The sequence below is a fragment of the Gymnogyps californianus genome, chromosome 3, assembly GCF_018139145.2.
Source record: "Gymnogyps californianus isolate 813 chromosome 3, ASM1813914v2, whole genome shotgun sequence".
Lineage (NCBI taxonomy): Eukaryota > Metazoa > Chordata > Aves > Accipitriformes > Cathartidae > Gymnogyps > Gymnogyps californianus.
In genome coordinates, this window is record NC_059473.1 from 491,802 (window position 1) to 507,177 (window position 15,376).

Sequence of the window (15,376 nt, forward strand, 5' to 3'; positions counted from 1 at the left end):
AAACGAGTGTACGGAATGATCTGGTAGTAGGGGAAGCTGCTTCCTAATGCTCGGGATACTCCGAGCCCTGGAGACTCGCATCCGTTGTGCTTAATCTAATGCTAGGTCAGTGAAGGTGATCTCATTATTCATGTTTCACCATTCAAATAAATATCTCCTGCTGATTTTTTTTTTCTCAGAGTGTAGTCACATGCAAGGCATGTGTTTTCAGCTATAGTGCTACTTTTCTTTAGGATGCATATGAATTTTTTATTCAAGAAACAGGCGAATGATGGAGGCAGCAGTGCTGGCAGTAATGGAGACAGAGCCTGGCCTCCCTTCTCATGCACAGCCGGCTGTTGGTAGGTACAGGTGCGAAAGCGGCTCCGGAGGCTGCGCCTCGGCCGCTGCTGTCCAACACGTGAGGAGCTGCAGCGAGCTGGGCAGCAGAGCTGAGACGCTGTGCAAGGGGAGCAGTGAGTTGCATCATAAATTGCTGCAGTAATTAACTTCCCTGCAGGAGCATGGCAAGCAGGGAAGGAATTGTGATTCCCACAATTCCTGCATGAGGCTCCTCCTGGGCAGTGCAATTATATGCTTCCCTTTGCACAAAGCCAGGACTTAGGTCACTCTCTAGCGCGAAGACAAGGCTTATATAAATTGCAGGAGCATCAGACCGTTTGTTAAAGCGGTGTAAACTCTGAGCGATGTCCAGTCCTAAAGGAGAAGTAGCAACTGAACAAATACCCTCCTTGTGAAAAAGCGGCTCAGCCCAGCAACACAGAGTCTCAGCCTCTATTGTTCTCTGCCCTCCAAACTGTTAGTGCCGACTGGCGCTCCTGCCTCCCCTTTGTTGTAGGGTGTGGGGAGAAAGCCCTTTCAGCATCGGAGTGAATCAAGTCAAAGAAACTCCAAAGAGAGGTTAAGCTAAAATGCAAGTTTTATTTATTTTTAGTTTCCCTTGAGTGATGTGGTCGGGGGCGGTGGGGGAACAGAGCAGGAAATTACAAGGAAAAGAGTTTTATCAGACCTTCTGGTAAATATGTGTGTGCCCCCACTTACACTTGCAGGGTTATGAACCACTAACACTGACAAATTATCATGAATGAAGACCCTAAAAAGGAATCTGATTTAAGACTAAAGGAAGTTTTTAAGAAGTTACCCTTTTTTTGTCATCCCCATTGAGATCAAGTATGTGTATACTAAATTTATAAATGAAAAAGCTGTTTTAAATATTCAACCTGCAAGTATTCAATGAAAATTGTATCTGAGAATGATTTGCAAGTGTAAAATCTGTTTTCATGAATATAGAATATCAGTACCTATGAATAACAGAAAAGGAGTAATGAGTTCAGTTCAGAGTTCTGCAAATACCAATTCCTGGAGGTGAGGTTCAGCAGGAGAAATATCAACTGCAGATAAATAATTTATTTCAAAACCTGTGAACAGCGAGAATTGGGGATATACTGAGTTGCATAGTCCTCAGTTAAACCAGTGTTCCCCTAAATGTAGATCCTGATGAATGTAAGCTATAGCCCAGTATTTTAATCTTTTCATATTCCCAAGTACTGAGATGCTTTAAAAAATAACCTCATTCTAAATACTAGTTTACCAGGAGGGCAGGGGTTTTTTTGCTGCTTCTTGTTTTCTTTGATAATTTAAGAATGATGATCATGGCAGCAGCGTTAGGCCAGAAGAACATACAATTTAAAAAAGCAGCATTTTCAGTTTATTCTGGTGGATGATTCACGGAACAACATGCTAACTAGTATGCCCTGACAGCAGGTGATTGAAGTTTGGCTGCAAGAACGCAAAAAGCTTGCTCACAGCAGTATCTTGTCATTGGTTCCAGTGTAGTGAACCAATTAGCTTTTTATCCACCTCTTTGCATATAGCTGTGGAAAGCGTTATTGTCTTCTGATTATAGGGAAAACCCTTTTTAATCCATGATTTTGAAAACCTCCTTAATCCAACCTCTGGTGTAAACAATGACTTATTCTCTGAGGACATTGGAAACATACATAATGTGCTACACAAAATAGCAATAAATGAATGGTGGCTAAGATCACAATATTTTGTGTGACAATGTTGTGAAATATATTTCCCTTTCCGTATGGGTGCATTAAAATAATTATTGCATTTAAAAAGCAAATGGATTAAAGAATATTTTTGCCCAAGCCTTGACTCTTTTTCTTAAAGTAGAATTAGAATCTAACACAGGAAATCTGTGAGTTTTTGTCTGCAGGACGGTTTCTCCCTTTGTGAGTTAAAGGTATCTAAGATTAGCTTAGAAATGGCAGGGATTTTTAAAACACGGTTTCTGACAGAACAGCTACAACTGCCGTTATCTGGCAGCACAGTATTATACAATATCCTGCACATCTGTCCTGTTTGGCAATAGTTAGCATAATGCTTGCTGTTTAATTAGGCTTTTTATCTTTGCATTTGTCTGAGAACATCTGAAGCCTTCCATGTTGCCTGTCACTAATTAGTTGACTAATTAAATAGTTAGTGCTTACTTGCTGATCACAGAGCTAACATGTAATGAATGGTTTAGTGATCTTCATTGTTTTATACTATCTATCTTTGCCACATGAATTGATATACATGTGCTTCCTTTTGACTGCCTTTTTTTCATACCAAGGCAAATCCAGAACAATGTTGTAGTCGACCATGTGTTCAGTGTCACCGGGCCTGCGTCCTTCAGACATTGTTGCCTTCCATCATTTCTGGTGAATAGAGATCAAGTTGTGACAGAGATAAATAAGATAGGTCATATCTCGCCTTGTTGCGCAGTCAGGATCACAATGAACCTTGTCAGTGACTGATACCAGACATAAACTAGGGGAGAGGATATGGGTCAAGATCAGCCTTCCTAACAGCCATTTGACATGCCTCTGCCAAAAAATGATACTCAGTTAGCATTGACATGTGGTTATTTTGTAGTTATATTCTTGCTTTAGAGACAGTTTTCAGTTTTAAATAAGATTATTTCAGCTTTAAGTACTTGCCCTTTAAACATATGCAAACATTTGTCTGAGCCCAAACTATTCTTTCACACTTTACATTTGCAAGTATTTGTAGATTTTCTTTTGTTACTATTTAGATATGAATAGTCATAACTTATTGTTGCGCGTTAAAACTGATCTTGGAAATAGTAATTTTCGCATAAAAGGCCTGTTTCAAAATTGAAATGAGTCACTAGAATTTTTATAGAATTATATTTTGTATTTATCATACCTCTCCTGGTGACTAAGTATGACATTAGCATGGTTGTTTCAGCAGCTCTGTACAGAGCTTGGTAACCTGACTACCCGAAGCATCTGGTAGCTCTCTGATCAATGCAGTTCAAAGCAAATAAAGAAGCATTCCAAGTGCAAACACTGCATTTAGGTTTTCCAGTTCTCGGCTAAAGCGATGGAGGAGATGTGCTTTCTCTTCTGTTCCTATTTATTTTTCTTTGTTTGAAGTTTGTTTCCCAGAGCTGTTGTTGCGGTGTAACTACCGAGTTCTTCAGAGCAGTCTATAGACTGCCTATGGGTTGGTTTTGAAGCACAGAAGACTGTTCAGACTACTACAGTGGAGGAAAAAATTAGTTGGCTGGTTGTGATCCTTCCCTCTAGTGATTAGTGCAGATTTGATTCGTGTTCATATGTATACATGTATGTACTCTTAATGGGCAGAGTGAGGGTTGTGACAAATGAAGATCACTATTTGAAGGTACTTGCTTGTTTTTTCTGAATGCCTGATGAGCTGAAATTTTAAGGTTCCTTTTCTGGATTGCTGTGATTACTCTCCAGATCCTAGGAGGGAGACGAGTCTGAATGCAGTTTACATTGAAATGAGAGTTGGCAGTACATAAGTTATAGCAATGAGATGGTGAATCTTTACTGCATGCTGCGTTATCTAGATTCCCCAAACTTGTAATGTGATTGGTTAGGTTAGATGGAGCTCCACAGTGCTGTAGCTCGGTTGCTTCCAGTACCCACATTGCCGCACTGCATTGCGGTGTGAATTGTAACACATCATGTTGCGTGGTTTGTGTCCCTAGGAGTGCGGTGGCCGGTAGCATCTCTGCATTAATCAGGCATAATTTCAGTTTCATGTGAGCTACAGGGCGTGGCCATTTGGGAAGGAGCTGTTGGAGAAGTATCATGTTGCCCTGGTGAAGAGACGGGCATTACACGGCTTTGTGGTGCTGCACCTCTCAGAGCTGTTTTATGTTAAGGGATGCAATATCAGCGAGGCAGCTGTGCTCATCAGGCTGCCAGGGCTGGAGGTGCTGCGAGGCCCAGATCCGCAGCTGCTACATGCAGATGTTTGAGATCAGGAATTTTGGCCCGGCTGACTCCTCCACCAGCCATGTCCCTGTCCTTCCTGGGCTGCCAGCTTTCTGTCAAGAAGACGTGGCACTGGGGTGGTGCCTCAGAACATGCAACTTTTATGAGTATCCTCTCTTTCTGCGTGCTCTTGCTGTCAGGAGGAGAATGTATGGTCCTTGGCCATAAGCTAGGACAAAAGCGTTGGTACAAATCTGAAGCCCTTCAAATTCAAGGGAAGTCTGTCTTTTGACATCCATGGGCTTTTCTAGGGTGCATACTTTGTCATCTCTGTGAAGGCAGCGTTGCCAAATCTGGACCAAGCAACATCACAGAGTCAAAATACTAATCTCTGCAATAAGATGGAAGATTGGGGTCTGGTAAGTAGACAGCCATAAACTGCCTCCCCCCGCCCCGTTAGTTTTAACATGGGTGATTGGCCAATAATATTAAAAATGTCCTATTAACAAGCTGGAATTTGCACTGTATGTTATTCACTGAAGCATTCACACAGGAGCAGACAAAACAGCAAAATTTCAACCATGCTTTAGTTTTGCTGCCCAATTTATGGTATCTTTATTTGTGGAAAATGGTGTTGATGTGTCTCAACTGTGATTTTTGAATCTGCCAGGTGATTAAATTTAAACAGCTAGAGACTGTAACTACTAAGGCCATCATCAGATATCCCTCATTTTCTGTCTAGAAAAATAAATGCCCTGTTTTGTACTTTGCACAGGATGAAATGCTGAAACATTTATGGAATGGAAATTGAAATTTTAGTAAGGAAATGCTCTCACTAAAGCAGTGGTTGGATGGTACTTTGATTTGGTCAAATTCAAAGCCAGCTTATGTTTGGGATGGTAGTGTTAATCTTGTAAACTTTGTAGCTATGGATGTTCCCACATAAGTCTATGGAAGTGTCTGATTCAGCTATGTATTTTGTATGGGCCAAGGAAAGAGCTCTTCAGATTTTCCTGTTCTGTCATGTAACAATTCGTGCTGTAAGGACTTTGTCACGCTGATTTTAGTAAGCTAGATCCGGGAAATATCACAGATCTCGAGTGAATACTATAGTTTTTGAAGGAGCCTCCTAAGAAATCTGTAGCTGGGTTGTCAGATGAGTCATAATTTGGTTTGTACTTTGCTACAAAAATTCACTTTATGCTCGCAGTGTTTCCCAGTGCGGAATGTTAAGGCAGTTCACATTTGAGCCTGAAGTGATACTACACTAAAGGAGTAAATAGGCAAATATGTAAATAAGCAAGTACTTAAGACTTAGTTTTAAGTTGTGTTAGAAGTTTGCTCTTAGCTGCTGTACTCCAGTGTTTGTATGTTACGTGTGTTAATTGATACGCACGTTCAAAGCCTGGTATATACCTTGCAAGTACTGGCAAGATGCAGAGTCAAAGAGACTTCTGAGAAGAAAGCTTAACGAGACGTGGTTAAGGGAGGGAGAAGAGCTTAGTGGTAAAATTGAAAAGGTCAATATGGGTTGAGAAGCAAAGTGTGGAAAAGAATTAGTCTAACAAAGGGAAAAAAAGACTCAACTGAATTACAGTAAAGAGCCACAATCACTAGAGAAGAATGGTGCAAAAAGGATAGGGAAAGCTGAGTTTGACATAAGTGGGGAAAGCAAAAAAAGTTGCTGGGAAATGAGATGTGGTTAGAAGGGATAAAAGCAGTGACAGTGACAGAAGGGTGGCTGAGTTGTTTGAGAAAAATGGTTTATGATATGGATGGGAGTTTGAAAGAAGAAACTGGAAAAAGACATATTTGATAACGTTCACGGAGAAATCAAGATTGTGGGGTGATGTAAAGCTACCTAAACAAGGAAAAGTTGTTAAAAGAATTGAAATGCAGCAGAGTCGGAGTTGCTAATGTTTTTAATTATATTGTCTAGGAAAAGGGTCAGCACAGAGGATAGAAGAGAGACAAGCATTAAAATTACAAGGTGGAAGGGAATCTAGGACTAACCACTTAAAGGGAAAAAAAGTGAGAGGACTAAGTGATCTACTTTAGCAGGAGAATCAAAATTTAACTGGAGAGGAACAGCTTTTGAGACGAGGTGTTGAAGAAGGTTTGACTGCTACAGGGGAGGGACACCACATGAACTACAGTCAGAGGGGGACACAGGTTTTAGTGAGAGCAAAGAAGGAGGCAGAAAATATAGCTGTTGAACAAAAGGAGGTAAAGTGACAATTCCAGGGGCAACAGAAGCTTTGCAAGAATAAACTTATAAACATGAAAAAACCCCCAACTGTTTAAGTTTGTAATTGATGTCCCTGTCCAGTTCAAGTAGATATAAATTGGTACCCAACAAATATGGGCCAGAAGTTAGAGAGAATTATCACTGTGGAAAAGAGAACATTTTCCAGTAGGCATAGTGGGGGCAAAAAATGTAGTTATCTTCAAAATGGTGCTTGTAGAATTTATGGAAAGTTTTGTGGGTAGTATTTTTTTGTTGTTGTTGTTGGTTTTTTTTAATTTGGTCTTGTGATAGTGGACACTAGACTTCAACACCAAGGAAGTGCCTCCAAATCCTGTGTAGAATCAAACCATCAAGTTCAAAGTTTGGAGAGACCCAATGAGGAGGAGCTGCCAGCTGGGGAGAGAGAAGCACTCGCGGCATCCTTGAAGGGTGTTAGTCAAAGGTCAAAGTAAATATTACTTAGCTTTTTAATGGATTCTTGCTAAGATGTCAAAAGTGGTGACAGCAGTGGCTTTCATGGCCTGGGCTTATAGGCTGCTTGTCTTTGGAATACAGCATCTGAAAAAATTAATCACCAATAAACCTGGTGGGAAGCTTCTGAAAAAACAGTACTTCAATAAAAAGCACCGTTCCATCAAAATGTAAGTTTTTGAATGGAGGATGTTTGTTCCAATATCAGGAGGAAGTAATTGGGACATGATAAAATATTTTGCTGAGGTGTCATTTAAAAAAAGCGGCTCTCTTGTTTTTAAAGAAATTACATCTTGCCTTTTTTTAAAATCAAAATCAGAACCAAACATTTTCCTTTTAATCTCTGTTCTGAAAAATTTAGAAGAGTGTTTTCTGAAATTAAAAAGGATGGTGAATTTCACCAATGTTGTGGCCTATCTTGGAATGGAAATAGTCATGTTCTGGGAAGAAAAAGATGTGAATTCTCCCACTGAAGTAAGCAACTGACTTATCTATCCCCTGGTGTCAAAAGTGGCAGTCAAATTAAATGTGAGCTACTGACAATTAGATTCACTTATCTTTCTATTTCAGTTGGTGGTCTTGATATGTCTATTCCCGGTCTTGGGAGGAAGAGTCATCATGGGTGCAGTTTGTAGAACAAACGAATATGTGGAAACCACCTTTCTTGACCCTTGCATTGAAAAGTGTCCCAGTAAAGACTTTATTGTTATCCCTTCTTTCATTGAGCAAATTCATTCACAATCTTAACACTTTTTCCTAGGGTTGATCCAATGGAGAACTGGCTTATCTTTGTTTACTTGTAATTAAAGAGGGATAACTTCTTAGATGGACATCTGTTGGTCAGCAGTTAAGCTGAAATCCTGTTCCGAGGTCTGTAATTGATGCACTTACATAAGGTTCTTGAGAACAGACGCTTTTGGCAATTGTTGATACAAACAACCCTTTCTGCTGCTTCTGTTACTGACTCTCTTACTAAAAACTTAATAACCGAGTGTCATAGGATCAGTTGCAGGGCCTTCGTAGTACTAGAATGGCATCATGTATTATCATACAGGGAAACGGTTTTGCTATGTTTTCACGTATCTTCATACTTGATTTTGTGTTGATTCTTGTCTGAGTCAAATATAGGTGCTCAGAGAGTGGGAGGAAGTGGAGAGGAAGGTAAGGGCTTTTACAGCTCTGCCAGCAAAAGCAATGGGCTTTGTCCAAACAAACAAAAGCAATTTAGTATAGTGGCAATATGAAAACACAGTATTCGTAAAGATTATTCAAAGTCTGTAGTGCTGAGTAACATATTTATCCTTTAGTGAAGATATGAATGAGTGGGGTTTTCTGTGTTGTTATTAATATTAGCAACCTTTGTTAAGCTGAGCATTTCTATTTGAAGTTTTGTGCAGAGCTGGAAAATTTGTTAGAAAATCTTTTCCTTTTGGAGAAGTCTATTCTCCAAGTCACATCTCGATTACTTTGTTCTTGAAACGTTTGGGGTGCTGATCTTTCCTTAAAAAAAAAAAAAAAAAAGAAAAAAAAGTCAGTCCTACTTTGGATAAATTGTTATATTATGTGGGGAAAGGAGAACTACTGTCTATATCTGCCTTTTACAATGAGACTTATAGCTGGACACTTCAAGTTTCTGTGCCTTGAACACCAGGTTATTGCCTGCTGGGACTTGTTTGTTTTTTTGGTTTTTTTGTTTTTTTTTAAATCATCATCTCTCATTCTGGGCTCCTTCCTCCTCACAAAAATTTTAAGGTTCCTTTTTTTGTTGCAGGACAGATTTCTCTGATTTCAAAGTTTCATTGATGGAAAAATTTATCACATCTAAGTTTTCAGCATCTAGTGCTGAAAACAGACTATTTGTTACCATTTTTAGAATGACCTAGAGCTGCCATTTTACAAGTGCTCTGCTGCAGCAAAGTTGAGGATACAGTATAATTAGGACTTTACTTTTGGATCGGTTATAATTCCAGATATTAAAGTTATTGTTTAAAGATTATGCATACAGAAGAATAGTGCACATTGTTACCAATTTTGGTAGCCGGATAAAGCATTATCTTCTGTCACCCTTTTTTATTTTAGTTTTTATAAATGACTGGAAAAATTTAAAAAAGTGTGATGCTTCATTTCAAATAAATTGAAACGCTTAGGTTCATGTAGACTGCTTCATGGCACTTTATTTTTTGTAACAAAAGTGATTTGACTTATTATTTGTGATAATGAGGGGTTTAATGAAAGCAATTAATTAAATCATTTGTTCAGGCAGTTTCCACTATCTAAGCCTCCATCATTACACCGCGCACACAAGAAAAAAAAAAAGGTAGCAAGACGTCAGGCAAAAAAATCCAGAAAAACTAGCAAGGAATATTTTAACAGATTCACAAATGCCAGGATATATATAAATAATGTACTAAAACTTTTTTTGTTTGTTCCTTAGATTATGCTCACAGTAAATTGGCAGTCCTATTTTATTTCGAGGACAAGGGTGTTTAGACTTTTTGTAGCTGTCCTCTAGAACTGTGCAATGAAACCCAATACCTTTTACTTATTTCCCTAGATACTCTAATCCCTCCCTGCTTTACCAGTATCTTTGAGCTATTCTTCTCTTTGTATCCACAGCAACATGAATCCCTGCTGGAATTATTTGCTTCTAAAATGCAGGTGCACTTGTTTAATGTTGCATTGGTTCAAGCTCTTAACTTGAAGACTTTTTCACCGAATGGGAACCTCTGCTTTTACCCTACTTTGTATTAGGCGTTGTTACATATATTAGAAGCATATAAGACATTCACTCTCTTAACGTGTACTACCTGTTTCTCCGAGCTTTTGTTGTTTTTCAGTTACTAAGAGTTTTTAGGCAGCAGTAAGGAGTCAAAAGCCGTAATAAATAAGCCATCCTTTTGTTAGCGTAGAAATAATAATGATACATAGAGGAAAGGGGAGAATGGTATAGAGTGTGGTAATGTGCATAACAGTCACTGATCAAAATACTCAAACCTGTTACCTCCCTGTAACTCTGGGTGCCAGCACCTGACAGTAACCATGGCTAAGCACCGACAGTTTGCCTGTAGTTTTCAGGCTTGTATTTAAGTGCCTGTATATATACTTAAAATCCTACGGTTAGATGTACCAGGTACAGTTCTGAAATCAAGCTTTTGATATACAAGATACTAGGGGTTTTTTACTGATTTTATTTAAAGATTCTGGTAATTTTCACAGATGCCAGCCTGGGCTTAAACATTTAACAAATTTTGATTCTTAGCTGAAGAAGAATTTTACCTTTCTGTTTGAAAATGTGACCATTATTTGCATGAAATTGTGCACGGAGCTCTGCGGCTCCTTGGACCCGGGAGGGCAGTGTGCCCGCACTCTGAGCACGGGGCAGTGCCAGGTACCAGCCTCTGGGTCTCTTCAGTTCTGCCTCCAACATCAGCACGCCTTTTTGATAGCTTTAATCCAATTTTCTTTGTGCCTTGTTTTTTCTCAATGTAAAATGGGAATCAAAGATATGACCCGTTTCATCACAGTATTCTAAGGAGATGCTAATCAACATTTTGATGCCTACAAGATTAATGAATGGGAAACATGAATTAATGTTTGGGGCATATGGGAATGCCATGGGAGCGCTGAGGTAGAAGTAAATCATTAGTTAGTAAATCGTACTGAGTGAAAGGTCTGAATTGAAGCCTCACACTCAATGGGGAAGAACTGAACAAATGCCATATGACTGTGGAAATACTGGATGGCTGCGTATGGACTAAATAGAGGTAGAGCATCTGCAGAAGAAAATAGTATGTGACCAGATCAATAAAGTGCATCATAATGCAATCATGCAAAAGAGGCATATTAATGTTTCCTAGGACCTTTATTCTGCTGTTTTTCTGATGGTTGCTCGCAACATTTTCATCCTAAATATTGTTAATGTACCTTAAACTTAATGTTATTGTAGCACCTAGATTTGGAGACCTATTGGCAAGAGGCCATGCAGCATGTACAGAGATGATTTCAGCTCTAACCTGAAAAGAAACCTCATTGCTATGAGGGCAGGCAGGATAGGAGAATGTCTCAGACATTTATCTACTATTGTAGTAATTTTCCTCGTAATTACATGTAAACTAAATGCCAAGGCATTATACTATTTAGGTGTGTAAAGTTATTGTAATTGTTCACATTTGCACCCCACGAGGAGTGCTCCGTGAGTGCAGATGGCATTCTGTACACTTTAAATTCAGCTTAATGTATCGGGCTAACTCTCATTTACATGAAGACCACTTTGTATCACTCAGCCAGCATAATGTGGCCATAAATGAAGAGCAAATTCTATTTACACCCACCTCTGCAGAGTGACCTTAATTTAAATGAGAATCAGGCCCATAATCTGTATAAATATATGCACTCTGTTACATTAAGGTTATTTATTACATTGCGCTCGGCCTGAGTATGCATGGAGATTTACCATAGATAATCCATAATCCAGAATTAAACTATTAATATGCATTTTGAGAGGGGCAGCCATAACCTTGAAATTCCTTGGTTTAAGTATGACCTTTAACTTTGTTTGAATATATTTTTTAAACGTATGAATAACAAATTAACATTGGTTGATAAAAAACATTCTGATTCCTTTGTACCATTTGCATCAATCCATACTTAACTTACAGAAAGCCTTGAAGATTAGAAGGCTTAATCACTCATAATATTTATTTGTTTTTAAATGTCAGATCACATTTAGTTCAACATACTGTCAGTCTTGTTCCCCCCCACGCTCTGGCGTTAATGAAACTATGGTGGAAAGTATTCTTCTTTTTGTGTTCAAAGACACATGTATCTTAGCAAGATGACAGAACACTTTGTACCTGGCCTGTGTAAAGGAATGACTTTCTGTATCCTGATGAATATGGAATTAAAATCTATGCTGTTCCTTTGATACACCCTCCTAATTTCAGTAGACCTGTTGCAGGAAGCAGACAAATTACCAGTTGTCAGGAATTCTTTTTTCCTTTCCTGCACCTTACAGAAGGTAAGTTATGAACAGCAAAGGTGTTTGAGCAAAGACTCGGTGGTCTTACAATAGCTTTTGTAGTCATGGAAGGTAAGTCCTGCCATAAGGTCTTAGGAACAGAGCTTGTTAGTTACGTGATAAGAGTCTAAATATCTCTGTCAGGACTGAGACAATATTGTGCCGGATGCTGTACATCTCGAAAGTCACAGTGATGGGCTGGGAAGCTAAGCTGTAAACACTGTGTATAGCCATGCATTGAAATGCACTTGTATTATGTTTGTACCAAACGGAGCCTCAGCAAATGTACACTGGTTGAACTGTGGCATTTTGTTTTTCTTTCCACAGTCCGCATCTGAAGTTCAACAATCTGACCTTGATTTCAATTCATGGCCTTCCAGGAAAAGACCTACCGGGCTCCAAACATAGAAGATTTTTAATTAACAGGTTTGATTTAATATCTAAACACTTCCATAGCCTCAAAGGAAAACATAACGCTTTGTAATTCTTTGTGAACTTGTCCTAAATTTTAGATAGATACATAGACAGCCTGAAAATAATCCAGTCTGTCTATATAATATGGATTCACCTGTGAAATGAGTTGCATATAATTATTGCTAGGGAAATATTGATAAAGCAGTAACTTTAGGACAGCAATCCATTGTATTATACCAGGACAGTGGTCTCTGCTTTCCAAGACTTTTTAGATTGTTTAGATCTCCAGGTTAAAGAAAAATGACAAAAGATGTATGCTTGCTTTTTAAATATTACTTAGTTTTTAACTTCCATGAGTTTTGATCCAAATAATGTTGAACAAAAGAACTTACAAGAATTAATATTGGCCATGTGACCAGGGATCTACTTATAGCAGCCACGTGGTGAGATGCAGACCCCACTGATGATAGTGGGAATTTTGCTGAGTATGCGGGGAAAAGTTTAGGGTTCTTGTTGTTGATAAATTTGGAAGAACTGTGCTGCATCAATTCTGCTGCTTGTGAACTATTTGTGTGCCAGTCACTGGACTGTGGAAGTCTGTCTCCAGTCCCAGCCAGAGTGCTGTCCCTTACACTTACCTCCGCTGGGCTGGCGGAGCCATGGGTCTGGTGCAAAACAGCTGAAGGGAAGGTTGCAAAAGGTAGCTATGCTTGTGTCTAGTGAGTGGTCAAGCATTTCACGAGTTTTCTTGTTTGCTGATAAGTAAAATATCTTCCATTCAGTAGGATAAAATCTTACCTCATTAAAATTCACAGTGCGTAATTCTCATTTAAATTTAATATATTTGGTTTGATGGTTTTATTTTTTTATTTTGGAACAGTGACTAGGAATCCTCACTGTAGACAGGAACATGATTGTTCTGGACGTTGAGCAGCATAGAATTAAAATGAATCGGTTATTTTGAATGGCTGGGGAATGAACTTAGTATAATTTATTTAGATTTGGCATGTGGCTCTTTGGAACCTGCACATTGTTTTTTACCAAATCTTTTACTCAGTAAGTGGCAATGCACTAAAGGGCCAGCTCTTTAAATGACAAAACAACTCAATGTCTGCTTGCTGAACCTAAAAATGAAATCTGTACAAAGACATGAAAATGATGTGATGTGAACCTGTTTAAAACCACCTTATCTTGTTTGGAATTTTGCCCTGTCAAGGAATTTTTTATAAGTAGTTACCTGAATTAATTTTTTTATTGTAGAAAGGGGTGTGTTTAAGTACAAATCTAGTAAATGAAGGGATTATATGCTCACATAAATGCATGTACTCTTTTTCCCAAGTATACTGTAAAAAAGAGCTGTAATAACAAAACATCCTTCCTGATGGAAAGTTGCAGTTCATAGCTGCCTCACCAGAATTAGCTGTTAAAATTTGAAAGCAGATTAAGAGTGAAAATTGAACTCTGCAGGGTATGATTTTTGAAAGCATCACTGTGATTTTGGAGTGTCAGTCTCCTGGGAGCTGTGCACCTCAATTGTAAAGGTGCTTTTGAAAACCCTCATCTGTCCTTGATGTCCATTTTATTTATAGATTTCTGCATGATTACAGTTTAGAATTGTTAGTGGTTTTCTTCCCTTATTTATTTGCCTCTGGTGTTTGTGACTACAGAGGACGCAGAGCACCTCAGAAAGCCTGGCCATTTGGTCCTAAAATTCTTCAGGTCATGAAAGCAACTTTATTGGTTTCTGTGGCATCCAGTATGACAATTTTGGGAATTCAGTAACAACAATTAACGTGTAGCAATCAGCTCTGCTTTAGAACATATATTCTGGTGCTAATGGCAAGATAACAGCTGTTAGTGCTGAGTCTCTCTCCGGCGTCCTCTGCTGCAGTCATTGGTATAATATAAAGGCATCAAATGCTTGAACGTGAGCTGAGTCCCCTTCTATTAATCACATTACATTTAGTCCTGTGGAAGAAAGTGGAATATTTTTCATCACTCAATATCAATAGAAAGTAAAGTTCTTGAGCCTCTGAATGGCCGTGAGCTTTATTTGGTAGGTGGAATATTTTTTCTGCAGTGACTTCAGATCACAGACTGGGTGAAGCCCAGGATTTCTTTATTGGCCATTCCCATCTTGTCTCATAGGTGTGAAGTGCTAGCAGGGGTGAGACTCGGCTTTCTTTCACACAAGATGTGCAAGTTCCATCTTCTTGCCATGTCACTCTGCTCTCATAAACCAGACATCTGTATAACACCAGCCGTTTGTCTTTTTTGCTTGTTTAAAACCTGTTGCATTCTTTTTCACTAGATCCTGCGGGTTCATCCCTCTACAAAGCTATAAAATGGGTTTGGGATCAGCATTAATCTGCAATTCTACGGAAAGAACCGAATTTAACAGAATTTTGCCTGGTTTAAGTTTTCAGTATCGGGAAGGTTTTGAGTTGAGTCTAGCTGGATTTGCAGAATGGCCAGCACCATACTGTGTATTTTCATAATGGGCTATTGCAAGACTCAGTGGTGTTCAAGAGTCATAATGGACCTTGTTGAAAATGTTCTCTCTCTGGTCCTCCGTATGCTTTATGATGATGTGTCTATTGTACATCTGTATTAAAGTATTTTATCTTCAGGAATTTTTATCTTTCCGGAAGTCTATTAAGCAGAGAGGGTAGTACAAATGCAATAATAAATAAGTATCCTGGTATTTGCTTAGTTGGGCAGGGTGGGGGCATACTCTGAGTTGTAAAAGACCTTTGGAAATAGTTTTTTCATTACTGGGGCATTAGAAGAGGTTTTGTTCCATTTGGATTTTGCTTCAAAATTGGCTTTTTAAATAGCAGCTTCCAGATCTTCAATACTTCTGTCGTACATAGGGATATATATGGTACTTTACACTGAAAACAGGCTGTAACACCGCTCAAATTTAAGAGCTGCAAAAATAAGCCTTGCCTGAGATTTTCAAAATGG

General features: G+C 38.8%; 1 protein-coding gene across 2 annotated transcripts in view; it reads left to right on the top strand.

Moving 5' to 3' along the window:
- CFAP61 (cilia and flagella associated protein 61) overlaps positions 1–15,376 on the top strand; it is a 134,034-nt gene that overhangs the window by 70,594 nt on the left and 48,064 nt on the right. For both annotated transcript variants that reach the window (XM_050893300.1, XM_050893299.1), the window contains exon 18: positions 12,323–12,421. In XM_050893300.1, coding sequence (XP_050749257.1) covers positions 12,323–12,421 — 99 coding nt within the window. The remainder of the gene's footprint in view (positions 1–12,322; positions 12,422–15,376) is intronic.